The 19,473-nt window shown below is 26.9% G+C and overlaps 1 protein-coding gene across 1 annotated transcript; it reads right to left on the reverse strand.

Moving 5' to 3' along the window:
* Nucleotides 1-1,738: 1,738 nt before the first annotated feature.
* LOC113386966 (lysozyme-like) lies at nt 1,739-16,555 on the reverse strand. The gene is made up of 3 exons (XM_026624727.1): nt 16,420-16,555; nt 4,101-4,381; nt 1,739-1,882 (listed from the first exon to the last, which is right to left on the reverse strand). Exons 1-3 carry the CDS (start codon nt 16,493-16,495, stop codon nt 1,739-1,741), a joined length of 501 nt encoding a protein of 166 aa, XP_026480512.1. The 5' UTR covers nt 16,496-16,555.
* Between the last annotated feature and the right edge of the window lie 2,918 nt (nt 16,556-19,473).

Genomic DNA, 19,473 nt, shown 5'->3' on the forward strand with positions numbered 1-19,473 from the left:
AATATACAGTATTTGCAGTATAATTTAAACTATTGATACGTTTTTATGTTGATATTAGTCAGACGACCTGTTAAACAAAAACTATTTACTTATACAACGAGTACCAATATCTATGCATAGGAAAAACGTACGAAATTAAAATATGGATAGAAGCTATCGTTATATATAATATTAATTTTATTTGTTGCACCATTTTCAGTGTCATATTTTTTTATTTTTATACTTTAATTATAGTATTATTGTAATCTCTGAAGGCGGATATAATGAAGAAATAGGCAGCAGATTGGGTTTTATTAAATCTCACATAATATGTACTAAATTTATAATGATCAAGCGCACAATTGTTGGCGCACAATTGTTCTGTCCTAAGTGATTGTATAAGCGATATTTAGATAAATCTGACAACAGTGCAACCCTGAATAACCCTGAATAAGTGGCCGACTATTAGTCACATGATCTTTTTTCAAGCATTTTTACCTTTTCTACTTCTTGGCGAAGTGTGGTGATATTTATAATTACCCTCCACCCCCACCAAACATCTCGTATATTTTTAGTAACAAAGAATTGTATCTTTTTTGTAAAATTTCGAAAAATATAAAAAAAATTGAATTCTTTTAAATTTGGGTAAAAAATAAATACCACCAGTAAATAATAAATAATAAAAAAAGGTGATATCTTGCTGCAACACTCCTTGTTATATTTTTTGTTACACACCTCCCTTCTTTTAGAGGTTATTGTATATACGTGATTAAAGGGATGAACCCTAAGGACACGATGGTCTTCGATATGTATAGAGGGTCAAAGCGATACTCATATTTAGGGGCTAATTCTCGGATAATATAGAAATATTATGTTATGGGTCTATAATAGTATGAGTTGGTAGTCATGAACTGCCAAAAAGTTATATAATTACTGATGTTAGATGTTTTACACATAAAGCCTAACTTCCAAAAGTCACAAATATCACAATAATAACTTTGGTCAGACTTCACGTATGTGTCATCAAAATTACATCAGAAAGTTGGGCTCATGAAACACTTATTATTTAACATTTGTACTTTGTGGTGGTTAGCTTTTATGTGTGAAACGCCTAATCGCACAACAAACATATACAACTTTTGGACAGCTCGTGTCTATCAATTATACGATTATACACCCGTGACATAAATTTCTATTTTATCAGAGAATTACTCCCTTAATGCGCCTACAGAAACTATATGTAGCCAAATGTTTTCTTTGAAAAAAAAAATGTAGCAGCTGGGTTATGACTTACTGCAGATATCGAAGACCATCGTGTCCTTAGGGGTTTATCCATTGTCCTCTATTAATTAAGTAAATTCTTATTAACTTATTTATTTATGATAAATTTCATGCGTCTAACTATATATATTACTATGTCGACTTGCATTACTTTACGATCTTACTTTATATTTATCCATGTTACGCACGCAGTATTTATGTGACCCACATAAGCTTGGCAACTTACTTCTGATTAATGATCTCAAATGGGTAATTGATTTTAGCAATGTCTGTTCTTACATTATATAACGGTCATAAAAATTTAAAAAAACTTTAAATCCAGAACACTGTGACCTGACTACCAGTTGTTTTTTTCGGCGTACCTCAAACTATGTTCCATTTCTATCTATTATAATTATCTTTTATTAAAAAATTATTTCAATTTACGTATCAAAATTTATTAAATGATATAATGATATGATATAAATAATATAATTTTTCACGAAGGTCTACAGACTCTGTATCTCTGTAAATATTCTCTTCCGTCCGATGTCCGATTGAGTCTTCGGTAGCAAGGCATGTTCCCGTGGGCGTTGATCAGCATGTAATCGTCACAATCCGTCACTTGGTCACCGTTACAATCCTATAATAACGGAATCGTATTGATTGATTGAAAAACCAGTATTGAGATAAAACTCTATAAAAATATCTAGTTACTTCTAGTTGCATAAGAATTTGTCTTTGATTTGATTGAGAGCAAAACCGGATTTTTTTTATATTATCAATGCATAGAAATGCATTAGGATGAATTCTAAAAAAAGTATGCACAGAATGAAAATATTTTTTTATATGTAATTAAACAGCTATCCGAGTTTTTAATAATTACATCAATACTGGCTTAAAATATTAACCAAACCTTAAAGATAAGTACGTTAAACGCGAGCATTATTAAAGTTTAAGACGTAAAAAGACATTTAAATCAAAAATTATAAAATAGAATCTAGTAAATATACTAAATCAAGATATAATTTAGTCACTAAAAATTTCGTAAACATTTCGATTATTTAATAAAAATATTTTTAATTTAAAAACTAACTATATTTCTATAAATATAGTTGATTGTCATCTGGGTAGCTTGTATTAATTTAACTCAATTCATTAATTCCAAATGAACACTGTGGTATTTAGGTAGTGTGATTAGGTACTTTACCTATGCAATCGAATTTCTTAAAATATTCTAGAATCTTGAAATAAGATTTTATTAAAATGCAATCATTAAAATTAAAATAACTATATTTTTTTCTCTATTTTACGCAGTGTTCAAACTTATTAATATAAAATCGATTGATAATTATTTATACTAATAGATCTATTTTTTTTATTAATTGTATATGGCTTGGATCCTTTTCTTATTAGATAATATGCTTAATTGATTGTTGTAATAAAATTAAAGATTGCATTAGCAGATATAGTTACATAAATTTATCAACGTTTCGTTCATTCATAAATCTTATAATTAATATAATGATAGATAATTTGATATATTCCAATATTATTGCTGGATATCAAAAGTTTGAAATTTATTGGCATCACAATGCCTTTCTTCTGCAGCCTTTTGTACATTATTTGCCTTTGTCTTTCATAGATTTTATAATACCAAAAAGTTGATCTATTGTTTCAGATTTTTACCTCACTTGCATGTAAGAAAATGGTCTTACTTAATGAGCGTCCAAATATCATTCTCGTTATAGTTGATAAAAGTTTTAAATTTACTGGCAACACAATGCCTTTCTTCTGCAGCCTTTTGTGCATTAATTTGCCTTTCACATAAATTCCCAAAAATATTATCTATTGTTTCTAATCCTTTACCTCACTGGCATATAGTATTTTGCATATTTCTATCGTCTAGAAATTAGTCTTACCATTCTGGATATAGTTGAAGAAGTTCCTAACGCCTGTTATACTTTCAAACCAAGTTGTTTGTAGTAGTTTTGCTTTTTAAGTACATATGATATTTTTTATTTCACTTTTTACTTACTTAAGACTTAAAAACTCTTTCTTCCATATATAATCCAGTCATTTAAGCATAAATTAGGTAAGAATCTCGAAATTCGAGATACATAGCTGTATATCTGTAAATACTTGTATTTTGCACCCTAAAAGTTGTCTCAAAACCTACATATGGTAAGGTGTACGCAACATATGTAGGCTTTGAAACAACTTTTGGGGTGCAAAATACAAGTATTTACAGACTTACAACTGAGTATCTCGAATTCCGAGGTGAACTTACTATAATGACTGGAATATATAATATATATTTTCCTAATCAGTTTCTAGCATAGAGCTAATTATATATCTATAGTATTATTATACTATAATGACTGGAATATATAATAGATATTTTCCTATTCAGTTTCTAGCATAGAGCTAATTATATATATAGTCCAGTCATTTAGGTTTAAATTAGGTAAGAATATCAGAATTTGAGACAACCAGCAGCAAGTCTGTAAATACTTGTATTTTGCACCCTAAAAGTTGTCTCAAAACCTACATATGGTAGGGTGTACGCAACATATGTAGGTTTTGAGACAACTTTTAGGGTGCAAAATACAAGTATTTACAGACTTACAGCTGGGTATCTCGAATTCCGTGGTGAACTTACTATAATGACTGGACTATATAATAGATCTACTATGAGTTTAAATAAATCTGAATAATATTATTTTTATAAATCTATTATTACATGGATATTTTCCTATTCAGATTCCAGTATAGAGCTAATTATATATAGTATATATCTTAATAATAATAATAAGGCCGTATGCATTTTAATCAATACTTTATAACAAAATCTTCTTTACCTGGCCATGAATTTCCATATACGTTATGACAACATGTTCCGCGCATCTGTAATCGCCAGCGCAGTCCGTAAAGTCCGGTTCGCCGCCAGTGGTGCGCAACCCAGGTCTCGGTGTTTCAGGTGTAGGCCGTCCTGCATCTTTCCACTGGCCATAAGACAAACGAAAGGGCCCACATCGTCCATCAGATGAACACTCGTACGGTGACGCTAGATTGCACCCAGAAGCTGCATGGCATAAACATCGTAGGCAATCGCGGGATAAGTTTGTCAGAAAAGGACGGGCTGAAATATTCAAATTTTAATCACCGTCTAACAATCAGAGTCTGTTATAATATTCTTACAATTAATAAAATATAAAATAGACAAAACTAGAATTTGGTCCAATAGACAATTTGCTACTGAACGAGATTTTGAATCAGATTAATTGGCTGTATCTTGATGAACATTCTTGTTCTTAAATGAATCATTGTGGAATTGTAATGGGCTTTAATGACAATCAAAATTAATGTGATGATTGATACTGCTCTTCTTAATGACGCCCATTATGAAAGATAATTTGTGTTGGTCGATGATTTTATTACTAACGAATCATAAAAGATTAGTAATCACTCTCTATAATTAAGATTTCATATATGAGGATTTCATATATAAGGATGAGACTACCTTATGTCATATCTCAATGGAGTTGATTTTGAGCAACTTACTATTGTAAAGACATTTGCATTTAATGAGCTCTAGTTATGGTAACCAATGAACCTCAAAATGGACTATAATACAATTAAAATATTTTTCTGAAATGGGTTCAAATGTTTGTATCAATTTTAGATCTTGGTTTAACTAACTCTACTCAAAAAGCAAAAAGCAATGATAAATTAGCACTTGCTTTGAATTCATTTTTTTGAAACCTCTAGAACTTATAAACTAATCGTCGAATTGTCATAAAATTTTGACAGATTTTAATTAAAGTTGGTACTTCTTACAAATCATATGGATTATTACATCTATGTGTCATCCTATGCACTTATTGAGTGTTGTAGTATATTCATATTGCTGAACGTTTCTGGTTATTGTAGTCAATTTTATGGAATATTATGATATTTGCTCTGACGCCTTAAATTTCGCCTTATTTTGTAAATACCTTTATAGTTTTGTTTGAAAAATGAAATGAGCTTTCATAATGCTGTAATATATGTACTTCGTTTTCTCTGTATTTATTGTTGGTTGGTTTTCAGTTAGCCACGTTGTGTTTAGTTTTTAAGCCACCGTTTATTTTTTGTTCGAGATTTTTTCGGTTTTTATCTGCGTATATTATCATTGTATCGTCTGGGTACACTATGTATCTACCTACTATGTTCTTTCTTTTAAGTTGTTAATATAAATCAGATATAATAGAGTGGTCCTAGAACAGTTCCTTGTGGCACTCCGCATTTAACCATTTTCTTATAACTCACACAATTTCTGTATAATAGCGTTGCAATTATTAGAAGTTAGCATTTAGTTTTTGCTGACAATGAACTTTAGAAAACCAGATTTTATACAGTAAGTAATAGATACATTTAAAGTGACTATCTTACTGAATCATATCCTAGAAGAGTCTCTAAAATTCTTATTCTTATTTGATAAAATTTAATAATATATATTTCAATATAGTTTTAGGAATGCAATTTAAAATAAATGAAAACTGCTTTGAAATTAGTGATTAACAAAAATTAAACGATTGTTTGTTTTTGGCTCTTATACTTAAATGAAGATTTAAGCCGTAATAATACCACAGAATGATTTTTATTTTATTTTTCTCTCATTTACTCATTCAAAATGTTTAATTTGCTGGTGTAATAAATTTTAAATAAAAACATTTGTTATTGAAATAATAGAGAAATTCTTTCTTTCTTGTCATTTTTAAATTACACCGTAATAAACCTTTCCTCTGGACATACCACGAGTGCCTCCAATTTGGTCATTTATGTCAAATTAATTTACCATCACATGTCTCATGTAAACATCATAATTAGCAACATCTGAAGGAAGTTCTAAATATAAATAGAAAGAAAAAGTGTAAGACGTTATGGTTTTTGAGGTGTGAAGAAAGAATGAATTCGATGTATCTATAAATAAACCACAAAATGTTGTAACACTATTTTCACCAACAGAATTTGTGCCAATAATAAACTTGAAATTTATTGTATAACAGTTATGAGATAAATAATAGAAGGCAGTAGGTTTTATATTGGAAAAATCGAAGGTTGATGATGTCAAGTTTTTAAATTTATAGAGCAAAATTAGTATTATTTGAAGTGAATAGAATAAAGTATAGTTTGTATGAATGAATGATGAAATCTGTAAGTGTTTTTAGGAGAAAATGGATCAACCAATAGAATCGTGTAAAAAAACTTGTTTCTAATTGAGATAGACATAACACAACTATTTAACGATTTTCATAAACAAATTTAAAAGTATCTTCCAGAGTTGCAACGGTCTTTCATTTTTGTACATTATTGTTAAACTGTTATATACTTGTTTAAATATTGAGATTTGTACTTGTACTTGTGGTGACGTATTTTAATTTTTTTGTTTCCCAATAAATTTGAAGTTTTAATTTGTTACTATGTTCATGTGTGCTAATATTTCTATTTCACATAAATATATTAAATTTGAATAAGTGTTTCCTACAATTTTACATTCGCCATCATGACCATGACCATGATTGACCATGCCATTCACCACCACTTGGTGACATATTTATGGTTAACTCAATTGTTCTAAGAAAGCATTTTCGTTGATAAATCATTATAAGATAGCAATAGATGTTTTTCAAATTTTTATCTTTTCTGTATTTTGGAAGTGTTTTGGAGAGTACGATTATTCATGAATCTGAAACACTTATTTTGATTTAAATTGCTTTAGTCTGATTTCGTATGCCATATAAATCGTGCTAATGATCATAATATTTTGATTCACGATTTAACAAAACCGATTCGACCCAAGCATCACATTTGAATTGCAAATTGTCAATATCGTTTGGCTTTCTATGCACGCATAGTTATTCAGTTTATATTGCAAACACATGCTTCGCGAATATTTAGAATATAATTTATTTTGCGACTAAAATATCTCCTGCAACGAGACTCACATAAAGAAAAGTTGAAAGTTCATAACTCTTGAGTTTGTTGACTCTACTTATTTTTATACATTTTTAGTTTATTAAGTTTACTACTAATATATTTGTCCGAATCCTTTTAGACGAATTTTGTAAAAGTGTGCTGTGTATGTAAGCCAATTTTTTACCCTTTGTCGACGTTTTGTCAAAAAACCTTGATTTTAAAATTTTAAAACTGTTTGTTTAGTGGATTAATATAATATATATGTCATTTCTTTTATAATAAAATTGAATATTTGATTTGTTCATTTATATAAAATGCCGTACTTTATACTTTACGTACAATTTTATCACATGGATATTTATTTTTATTATACTTTATGTCGTTTTTTTATTAGTTATAATAAATATTTTTAATTTGTTTGAAATTAATTTCAAAGAAAAGAAATTACTTCTCTTTTTCAATGGTTTTCAACTTTGTCCTGTAATTACTTATTATTGCTTCAAATATTTTTTATTTTCTGAAGTATTTGTGTATTGCATTAATTTTTCAAATGATCTATTACATTTTGAACTTTAATTTGTTTAAAAAATGTTAAGGTTTCAAAGATAACAGAAAAGTCGAAAAATGAAGAAATTAAAAAAATCATTAAAATGTTGTTCAAATTAAAAAAAAGTATAATCATCTTGCTTTGTTAAAGCAACATATTATAAACTTCATCTTTTAACCTTTTTTATGGACTTTCTAAAAGACTTTCTTAAAGCCTCTAATCAATCACAAATTCCGTTCTATATTGGCATGGTCATCTTTAACATAGCAATATAAAATACTTTGTATTGTCGTCACTTTGCAATATGATATTTTTTTGGAAAATATGTTGCTACAATATACAATTATCTCTCATTTTCTTCACCTATTTCGGTTAGTGTTTCAAAAGACCTGGGTTTAAATCCGCGTTTTGGACAACCTGATATCAAGCAGTATAGATATGCTGCTTGAAAATATGAATCATAATGTTCCGGTGTAATTCCACAAATAGTCCTTGGTCACAATGAAATTTATAATCACTTTTAAAAATGGCAACGATTGATTGCCTTTCAATATGTGCTGGATCAACTATATAGTACAATGTTTCCAAGTAAAAATAGCCCTTTTTCGAATTGCTCCATTAAAATTTATAATAACTTTTAGAACTAGCAACCACTAGTTGCCTTTCAATATGTGTTATATCAAATAGATAGGACAATGTGAAAATAGCCCTTTTCCGAATTACTCCATTAAAATTTATTTACAATTTACTGTTAGAAAGAGTTGATAACTAGTTAATTACTGTTAGATAATAAATTACTGTTTGAAAGAGTTGCGCTAGTTGTCTTTTAATATGTGTTATATCAAATTGATAGGACAATATTTCCAAGTGAAAATAGCACTTTTTGGAATTTATCAATGAAATTTATAGTCACTGTCTTAAAGGTCAACTACTAATTGTTTTATAGCTATATCAAATACATAAAATAATGTTTCCACGTGAAAAAAAATCATTTTGACATTGTTCCAATAAAGTTCATAATTACTGCTGGAAAAGTCAAAACAATGATTCATATCAAATATATAGGACCACCATTGGGTTGACTATCAAAAAACCATATATTGGGGATGAGTATGAACACAACAACTTCCTGAAGTGTTAGATCTGGTTCAAAGAAAAACAATTAACACAAAAACGTGACTTTTCCTTTAATCCAGAAAAAAAAACATCGTTTGCAAAAAGGGATTTCTATTTTTACAACTCCACCAATTAATTGGTGTTGGTGATCCATTCTGGTATGTTGTCAAAGGGATATCAGACAAAGTTCCATTTCCATTCCCAGCTCTGTGTTTAATCCACCTCCGTGTTTAATTCATCGTCAGTACTGCCATCGTCTTTTAAATCGCTGTTTATTTTCTCTTTAACAACCTACGTTCGTATAGAATCTTTTAGATCGACTCGCTGACTTCTGCTGATGGTGGGGATCTGCCGGTTATATTAGTACATTTCATGTGCAAGTTATTTTCAAGCATTACGACATTCAGTTGATTTGATGATGGTGTGAGATATAGAGACAGTGGTGCATAGTTTATACTTGTCATTTGTTAATTTGTTAGTTGAAGTGGTTAAAAAATTTATGAAAAATTAGTGAATTTGTTGAGGTAAGAGTTTGGTATTGATGCTTGTGTGAGTGCAATGGATGATTGCCAATATTAAGAAGAATTAGAGTTTATGTGGATCAGTCGTATGGGTGCAATGTTATTATTTTAAACGACTTGGCAATAATATTGCTTATGAGAAATATGTTGTAACTAAACTTCGGAAAGACCATAACGAGTTTTGTTTCATAATTTATATTTGCACAATTTTTTTAGACAAATTCGTAAGTGGATCGGTCCTATCGGTGCTCTGTTATTATTTTTAATAAATTGCTTAGGAGAGATATGTTGCATCTAAACTTCTGAAAGACCAGAACGAGATTTTTGAATGATTTATTTTTGCACGATTTTTTTAGTCAAATTTATAAGTGGATTGGTCGTATGGGTGCTTTATTATTATTTTATACGAATTTGCAATAATATTGCTTAGGAGAGTTATGTTGCATCTAAACTCCGGTAAATCCATAACGAGATTTTATTAATATTTATTTTTGCACAATTTTTTTTAGTCAAATTCGTAAGTGGATTGGCCGTATGGGTGCTTTGTTATTATTTTATACGACTTTGAAATAATATTGCTTTGGAGAGATATGTTGTATGGAAGCTCCCGAAAGTTAATAACGAGTTTTTTTTAATTATATATTTTTGCATATTTTTTTTATTCCAATTTGTAAGGGTTGTATGGGTTGTATGGGTCCTATGTTTTTATTTTAATCCATTTTTTCCAATAATATTGCTTAGGAGAGATGAATTGTTTTTAAACTTCTGGAAGACATAAGTCTTTTTAGTTTTTCATTTTTGCACAATGAGTCAAATTCAGATATAGTCATATCTTTTTCGAAACCTTTAGAAACTTTTGATTATGTATACCGACAAATCTTATGCGGAATTTTATTGTTTTTTCGCCATCTGGAGAATTTTAGAAATTTGACACGATTCTGATTGATGTGTTTACATTTTGTATGTTATTAGCTTTGGCTTCATTTATGGAAGAATACTTTAACCAAATATTAAATATGCCTTAACTCAAAAAGATAAAATTCTCTATTTTATACAGTTGTCTTCATGTTAGTCAATGGTCATTTATTTAGTATTTATGTCTATAATTCTGATCTTATAAACACTTTCACGAAAGATTGAAAAATTTTAGAATCTTGAAGAATAATTTGATGCGGAATTTTGTTGTTTTTTCCTATCTAAAGTGTTTTAGAAGTTTGATATAATTCTATTCAATGTCTTTAATTTTGTAGTTTTTGTTTCAACATTAAAAAATGCCTTGACTTCTATTAAATTTATGGTAAATATACCTTAACTCGCAAAATATAAAGTTTTTTGTGGTAATTAAGTTTTAACTACTTACAATAAAATATCTTTCTTTATAATGATGCATTTTGAACTTCTCAACACTTTCACAAATCGTTAGGAAATTTTAGAATCTTTCGAGAAATCTAATACTTACAAATCATCATTAATTATTAATTATCTATTAAATATTTAATAATCATTTTTAACCCTTATTACAATAAAATATAATAAAGATCACAATTTTATTTTGTATTTAATTATTCGCAGATTTATGCCTGATAATTTTTATCTTGTGACCATTTTGCAAAAAATTAGAGAAATGAAATTCTGTCGAGAAATTTTCATGCAAAAGTTTGTTTTTCTTCTCCACCTAAAATGTGTTAGAAGTTTGCTACAATCCTAGTCGCTGTTTCTACTATTTGTATTTTAGTACTTCGTTTGATATGTATAGAAGAATACCTTTTTCAAAATTAAACTTTTAAACTCGTAAAATATAAAATTAAACTCGTAAAATATAAAATTATGCCTTTTATACCTATTGTGGACGATATTTCCAGAAATATGGCTGGTGTTTATCTTTATCGTTTTAAATGGTGTTCAAATTAATATTTCTTAAATTAAAATTTATAGATAAGTAAATATTATTATTACTTATTAATATAAAGAAGTAATAATTATTATTGCAATAAATAAATAACCATTATGTGGCTTCTTGCCAAGATGGTTTGCGAGCTTTAATATTGACATATGGTCTGTCTACCTATACCGGTTTCTCATGTTTTGCCAAGAGTTTTTTTTAAATGTTTTTTGTCAAAAGATCGGTAATGCACTCAAGTAACAGTGGTTTTCTTAATTAAACAATTTTTTTAATGGAGGAGAGCTTTCTAAATTAGTCTGGAATCATGTTTTCGCATGAAAATTACATAAAGATAATCATATTTACGTTGGTGTCTATGTAACATTGTATTCAAATTTGCATAATTGTATTTTTTTAGTTTTTTTTATTAAAATAACTTATAAGTTATTAAAAGTTAGGAAATCAATCGATTTTATGCCAAAGGTTTTATTTATTACATATAGCTATGAAATAAAATAATTTTAAATCCGAGAAATTAATTTTATTTTCGATTTGAGGAAATGACTAGGAATATAAATTCAAAACTATCAATAATATAAATTATTCATATTCGATTAAAGCTAATGGAGAAAAGATAGTTACAAAGTTGATTTTAATAACTTTCCAGTAGTAAAATACATTAGAAATTATTTCTAATGTTATATTAACATGGAACGGATGGTATTTAAAAGCTTTCGTTTTTTAGATTTAGTCTTCTATTAGCTTAAGTGAATTAGAATATTTGGTATGTAAAATGAATTAGATATTTGATATATAAATGGACTTGTCAAGAATTCCACTCATTTATCTTTACTTGGGTTGACGAACTGCTATGAAAATATGAAAACATTAATATGGGCACAAATATAAAATAAATAAAAATAATAAATAAATTTCTGCTTTATCAATTTTTGCAATGCTTAAAAATTAACAGGGTGAGATTTATATTCTACATGATTATAACAAATATTATATTTTTGGAATTTAATCTTTGAAGTCCTGGAGAACTTAATAACAAGATAAAAATGTAAAATTCTATTCAGATGTAAAATTCTATTCAGATGGTTAGACATGTAAATTGAATTTTTTTATATAAATCATTTGTTATCTGTCTCCAGCCGCAAAAAATCAGCAATTTGTTGAGATTTTATATGATCTTTTAGATTGAAGTTTATTTTGGCAAGTCGTTTTATAGGTTCGCGAAAACTAGAAAGATGATGAGGCAGCTCCAATTTGGCTCAAATGTTCATAGTTATTTTGGTGTTTTAGATGCATATAAATATTAGAAGTCTTGACTTTTACTTTTGACATTATATTTAAATCAACATCAAACAAAGAAAAGTAGAAGGATTACAAATATAATTATAATCTTGTTTATAAAAACAAGATGACGCGTCGAGGGCATTAAACAAGTAGTAACAGGTTCGCGAATTCATGACCAAGTCCTGATATTAAATTCCATACACTAGCCATCATCATTTATTTATACATTTTTGTAATGTCACCTTAAAAAAATAAATTTTTGTAAAATTAATTTTAATTTAAAAATATATTACATTTAGCTCTTCAAAGACTTTCCAGTACCTTTGATAACCAAGTGCATATCCACTTAATATAATATTTATATTTTTATTTCAAACTAAAATTCACCTTTAAAATTGTATATCTTCTTGACTTAAATCTATTATATTTTTATAAAAGTTTCTCTATACTAAATAAAGCAGTATTGATTTTAACAAAAATTGTTATGATGCCGATAATTATTGATATTTGACTTTCTGGTAGTAAAAGTTATTGTTTGCAAAAATTACGAAAATTTTCATAAATTCATTAAGAAGATAAAAAATTAGTTTATACTTGCTTATCTATGTTTAGACACTACGTAGAATTCTACCACATAAATTAATTGCATAATGGATTTTTTTTCTGGTTCAGAACTCGATTTTTGTGTTAATTTTCTCCAGTAAAATGGGTCTTTAGATCAATTTTGAGAACTAAGGCCTTTCATCCTGATAATATTTATGTGATAATCATTGAAGAAATGTCAATGATGAGTTTAATTGATTTTTTTTTGTGGATACGAAAAATTATTTCAGCTACATTGTCAGGTTCAAGGTTTTTTCATACTAAACCAAAAATATAAAAAAATATGCTAGATTGCTTTTATAAATGAGTAAGACGGATGTTTTCAACATAAAAAACAAGCAAGTTGGCAAATTCTCAGCTGAACCATTAAAATTTATAAATCACTATCATCGTTTATGTTTACACTTATTTTAATTTAATCTTATTGAATAAAAATATAGTGTTCTTGAATGTCAGTACAGATATTTGTGTAAATATCCGGAAAATTTGGACATGCATAATTTAAATAAAAGTGAGGACTTTAAAATGTAATGTCATGCAGTTTAGTTAAGAAAATCAATGACTGTTAAAAAATAAAATTTATTTTAATAAGTATCAAATTACCATGATAGAACTTCAAATAGTCTTAATTAACGATACAATTTGAGATGTGGATGAATGAACACTTCTCGTAATGCAGTTCTACATGAATACACATAATTATTTATTAGTTTATTGGCCTTTGATATTCAGATAACATTTGATCAGAATATTAAATTTGGTTGTGAATGCATGAATGAGTTGAAGGTGGGTCTAAAGTTTAAACCTTTCCAAGGATAAAGGAATATTAATTTTTCGATTTTATATATTCTATTGTGATTCGTACAAACCCAAACTTTGTTTCATACGTTTACAATGAAAATTTTTGGTTTTATTATTTTGGGATTTCTGGATATTTTATAAAGTTAAAAATATACAATTTATACGTTATTAACTAGCATGCCTTTGAATATTTCTCTTAATTCAAAATAATCTTCATGTGATATATGTGACGTTGATTGCAAATCGTTGGTTTGCGTTTTTTTTGCAATTATATTGAATAATTCTGAATTCTCAGATTAGATTTTGAAAGGTAAATGCATACTAGATGATGATCAGTTTAGAAAAAACTATAAAGTAACAGCTTCTACATCATTATTCAAAAATGTACTTTTACTTTTTTTGATAAAATGAAAGTACCTAACAATTTCATTATTAAATACCTACTATTCTCATTATATTTGTGTATTTTTAATTTTGAAGATTCACAAATTCAGAAAAAATATGTATATTTTTTTAAAACCTTAAATGCACCAACCATGAATAACTGAGGGATAATTTAGTTTTATTAATCAAACGTCCCCCGCATTTAGTGAAAATATAGAACAAAGCTGTAAGCCTCAATTGAAACGTTTCTTTTAGATTTTTTTTAACAAGATTGGTTGAATGTAATTTTGTATAACATCGATTACAAAATAGCTTTTAACAACCTAGTAGAACATATTTTTGCAAATGGAGAAATTATATAAATTATTATTATAGTTTTTGCCATCCTTTGGTACTGAATTCTCGTATAATCGTGTTGCATAATAACAATTTGACATTTTGGCTCGAGATCAAAGAAAAAGTTGACAATAACGTTCGTTTCACAATTATCAGTTTTTGTACACGTTTTTTTTGTTAATAAATTATACAATTTATTATATAAGTATTGAGGTTGCATGTCGAGCCATGATTTTTATTTAATAGCTTTTTATTAAAAATATATTGAAACTGATATAATTAAATGCAATTAGGCTAAATTTCGTTGGTTTTCTCATATATTTTTTTTGAATAGCATATCGGATTTTTTGGCGATAATATACTCTACTTCTATGTGAAATTAATTTTAATCATTATTATTAATACAAGGAACAAAATACAGGGCGTTCGGAAAATACTCTTTTTTTTTCAAAATGCTATAAAAATATTTTTATTAGAAAGTATAATCCTTTTAGTTAAGAAAATAATGTCATTCAAGTTGCCTATCTTTTAAATTCCTGCTTAAATGACTGGAAATTATAAAAAGCTTAAAAAAAAAGTTGGATGCCGGTCTGTATAATACTCTAGGCTCACATTAATTTCTCTATATCAAAAATATTAAGTGCACCTGCATTAAATTTTAACAGTGGCTAGTAATGATTATAGACAAAACGTAATCTTTATATAATCCATAATTTATTTAAAAATTGAATTTGAAACTTTTTATGGTTAGAAATAATTCGATTGATCATGAGACTGAATTTAAAAGTTACTCTGTATATTTATTTGATATCATGCAGAACATTAATTCTATATTGAAATAGTTGACGTTAATAACATTTTTTTGTTATAAAGAATGCATTTTGCATGGAAACAATAAAGGTCAAATGACTAAACAGTTCATATTACGGTAATTATACGCTTTGCATTATTATTTATAATATTTAAATTTATATATATATATATATATATATATATATATATGAGTATATATTTTATAATATTCTCATAAATTTCTCGTCTAAAAATTAAAAAAAAATAGTTTTAACGGTGGTTAAAACAAGTGGTTATCTATACATGATTTTGATTGTATAATGTACTGGTATAGATACGATATGATAAATATGATATAGTATAATGACTTGGGTATTTAATCATCACTTTAAATAATAAAAAAATATATTTCAGAATTTATAATTTTAGTTCATTTATTGTTTAATATCATTCTACATTTTTACAAAAAAACAATCGATTTAAATTATTTACTTTCCTATTTTATAGTTTTGGTAATATTTTGTGATACTGTTGTAATTCGAGCTAGTAAACCAGAACCTATATTATAATTGTGTGGTAACAGTGTTAAATATTATTTAAAAAAAAAATTGGAAAAAATAATTTATTCCTTTGTTTTTTAATTATCAAGAAACGGCTTGAATTGCTAAATTATCGCAATTGATAACTTTGGAATAATTTTGATCTTAAGAAGTTTGAGCAATTGTCTAAAATTTTTGAAAATGGTGGGGCCGTTTTGGTGAAACTGCGAGTGATGAGCAAGCGATACAGAATGACTTGAAATGTCGACATAAAACATGAATTTTCTAGCGAAATTATAAACTTTTTTTGGAAGTTCATTAACTTATTATTGAGTTAAAATTTTATCATTTAATATATGTTTTATATTCTTTACAATTATTGTTATTTAAAAATACCTGCTATGTCTGACTGACAATAATCCAAAATCGCACACAATGCAATCACTAAACAAATTAACTTCACAGCCATCATAAATCAAACATCAACTGTCTTTAAATTAGTATTTTGTAAATAATTACATTCCTGACTCCAATTCCATCGATCGAATATATATTTCTAAAACAATCGAATAGTTATCGATTTTAATAAATAAACTTTGGAATATTACCAAATGTCGTTGAATGAATCAATTCTAATGTCGTTTGTATGATTCAATACATGAATCTATACTGATTATTGTCTTTGTCTGTCTGTTCGAAAAACCCAATAATAATATTCATGCTAATGTATGCGATTCCAGTTGATTACAATCTGTGAACCGGGTTTGAGAAAGTTTTAATCAAGCTTGTTGGAATTTGTGAAATATTTGATTTGTTTTATTTAAAACTGTTATCAAATGCTGTGGTATGTTAGACTTTATCAATCATTGTTTTATGTAGATATGTTTTTGGTTTGTTTTCAAACAATATTCTACGAGTTACCATTATCTAGAGTCTAGACGGAACTTAGATAAGTATTAAAAAAACTATTTTATAATAGTGATTAATTGATAATTAAATAACTACAGTAGATTATTACAATTTTTCTCAAAAACTTCTGCACCGATTTTAAAAATATAAAAACCATTCGATGAAATTTGATATAAGGACTTGTAGCGATTGTCCGATAAACTGTTTTTTTTTCTAATAGCTAAATCTCAATTTTTGATTTTAGTTTAATATTTTTGTCTCTAGAATTTTTTTTTTGAGAATTTTTTAATTGTGAGTTAATTTTTAGATTAATTAAATTTAATCTAAACAAATTTAATTTCATTTCAAATGAACTAAATATAAATAACATTTAATATAAGAAAGGAAACTTAATATGAACTAAATATAAATAATAGTTAATAAAAGAAAGAAATGTAAAAAATATCAAATTATTTTGAAGACTCAAAAAAATGTAATAGTTTACTCTAAAACATTAAATAATACGTGAAGTATTATTTAATGTTTTATAGTAGACTTTTTGAGAGCTACAAGAAAATTGTTTAATTTTTATTTATTAAATTTAAATAATATATATTTTCACATAACTATTTTAGTGTCATTTGAGATTTACATTAATTATTTTTATTAAAAATTGAAAAAAACCCTTTTTCTTTTTATCGTGTAAGTCTTTCATTCTCACATATCGAGTTTTTGGAACTTGCTTTAAGGTAAAATGCCACTTATACCTAGTTAAAATATAGTTTTTTCCTGACACTATATTAGTGAGGTTTAAAAGAATTAATAAAAGTAATTAACTTTATAATAAAGCCTATACTATACAAAAATTAAATAAAATTGCTGTTTTATTCACTATTTTAAATGACTTTATTTCATATTTTAAATTCTCATGTTTGTAGTGAAAACCACTGATAAATGTAAATACTTACATCAGTGGTTACCAACCCTTTTGTAACGCGATTCCCGTTCTAATAAACAAAATTGACACTCCTCTTAATTTTTTTTTAAATTTCATTGCATCCATACTCAACTGATATTATTAGACTACAAATTAATATGCAATATTATGTAAAAATATGCATAAAAGATAAATTTTTTTTGTTTTTTTTTTCATATCTTTTCAAAATGTTGGGTTTATTTTTGAAAATAGTGTTTTGGAAACAGCCTTGCGCCCGCCATGAGAAGGCGCGCTCCACAGGTTGGAAACCACACACTTACATAATTATAAATAGATGTATATTATAAATAATATAATAATTGTAATTACTATAGCGCCTCATTTTTTTTAAATTATCAATGAAATGAAAAACTTATTTATAATGAAATTCAGTGTGTAAAAATTAAAGTTATATTAATTCAAAAAATATATATTTATATGTAATTAACATTAGTTTTGATAATGGTTCATAGTTTGAGAATCACTGGGTTCGAAAAAAACTTGCTTAACATGTTTCGTTTGACTTTTAGTGGTGCCTGATTATGCTCAAGTGATTTATAGCAACAGCGCAGTGAACTTCTTTAAAAGAAATCTGATTCATCGGATTTCGATTTAAATATTTTAGCTCATTTTATTTTGAGAAAAAAGATTAAAAATATAGTTGTGTTTTTTGTTTGCAATTCTTTGGAAATAGTGTTTAATTGTGACGTCTTATGGCAAATTAATATTTGACATTAGTGAGTTGACTTTATTATTAGTGAGTTGTCTATATATTTTTAAAACTGAATAAGATTATTAGATGTTATTAATGTTATATTAGTTTCTGGGAATTTTATATCCAAAATTTTTGTATTTCTGATTTCTCTTAACTAGCTACAATATCTTACTTTTCGAGGAGTTAATAATTTCCAATTTTATACTGACATATTTTACAAAAGGTAACTATTTCAGAATTCAGGAGCCAATTCTCCTGTAAAATAGACCGTAACTTAGCGTTTTTATGGCAACGCCTGTCTGCACGCAAAAGCATTTTGACAGTTTTCAGTACCATTTTATATGGAGAAAATAGTTACTCAATTTGCCATAATAACGCTATATCACTGTCTATTTTACTGGAAAATTGGCTCTTCAATCCTTCGATTAAGATCATTTTTTTTACTATTGTTGTTTCTATTAAACAATTTTTTAATATTTCATTTACTATTTTTCAATTTTCACATTTGTAAGGAAGTGTCACATTTTTGATTCCTACCAATTGCATATTGTATATTTCATACTTTTGAAAAACTAAAAAGTAAAAAGAAGAAAAGAAGATAAAAATTTTGGAACATAAAAAATCTAAACAATGTGCATTTTTTGTTATTATATAGTTATCCTTAATTAAATTACTTATTCCATATAATATTTACTTCACGCGATTCATATGAATCATTAAATCTATTTTTATCTGTTGAAATGCCACTAATTATTAATATGCATGTGTTAGCTATTAAATCATAATTAAAACACGGTTTGCAACATCATCACCATTTTAATGGATAGACAAATCTATTAATCAAATATTGCTTTTAACTTGTAAATTTATC

Source organism: Ctenocephalides felis, unplaced genomic scaffold (assembly GCF_003426905.1).
Source record: "Ctenocephalides felis isolate EL2017-DRISC unplaced genomic scaffold, ASM342690v1 CF-g0.4_SCAFFOLD_00845, whole genome shotgun sequence".
Lineage (NCBI taxonomy): Eukaryota > Metazoa > Arthropoda > Insecta > Siphonaptera > Pulicidae > Ctenocephalides > Ctenocephalides felis.

Bases quoted from the DNA above. Each gene is read 5' to 3' on its own strand.
- LOC113386966 (XM_026624727.1), bottom strand. From the start codon at position 16,495: ATGATGGCTGTGAAGTTAATTTGTTTAGTGATTGCATTGTGTGCGATT. The intron at 4,382-16,419 runs GTATTTTTAAAT...TGAATATTTCAG, and splicing joins TTGTCAGTCAGACATAGCAG to CCCGTCCTTTTCTGACAAAC. The intron at 1,883-4,100 runs GTAAAGAAGATT...CCGTTATTATAG, and splicing joins ATATGGAAATTCATGGCCAG to GATTGTAACGGTGACCAAGT.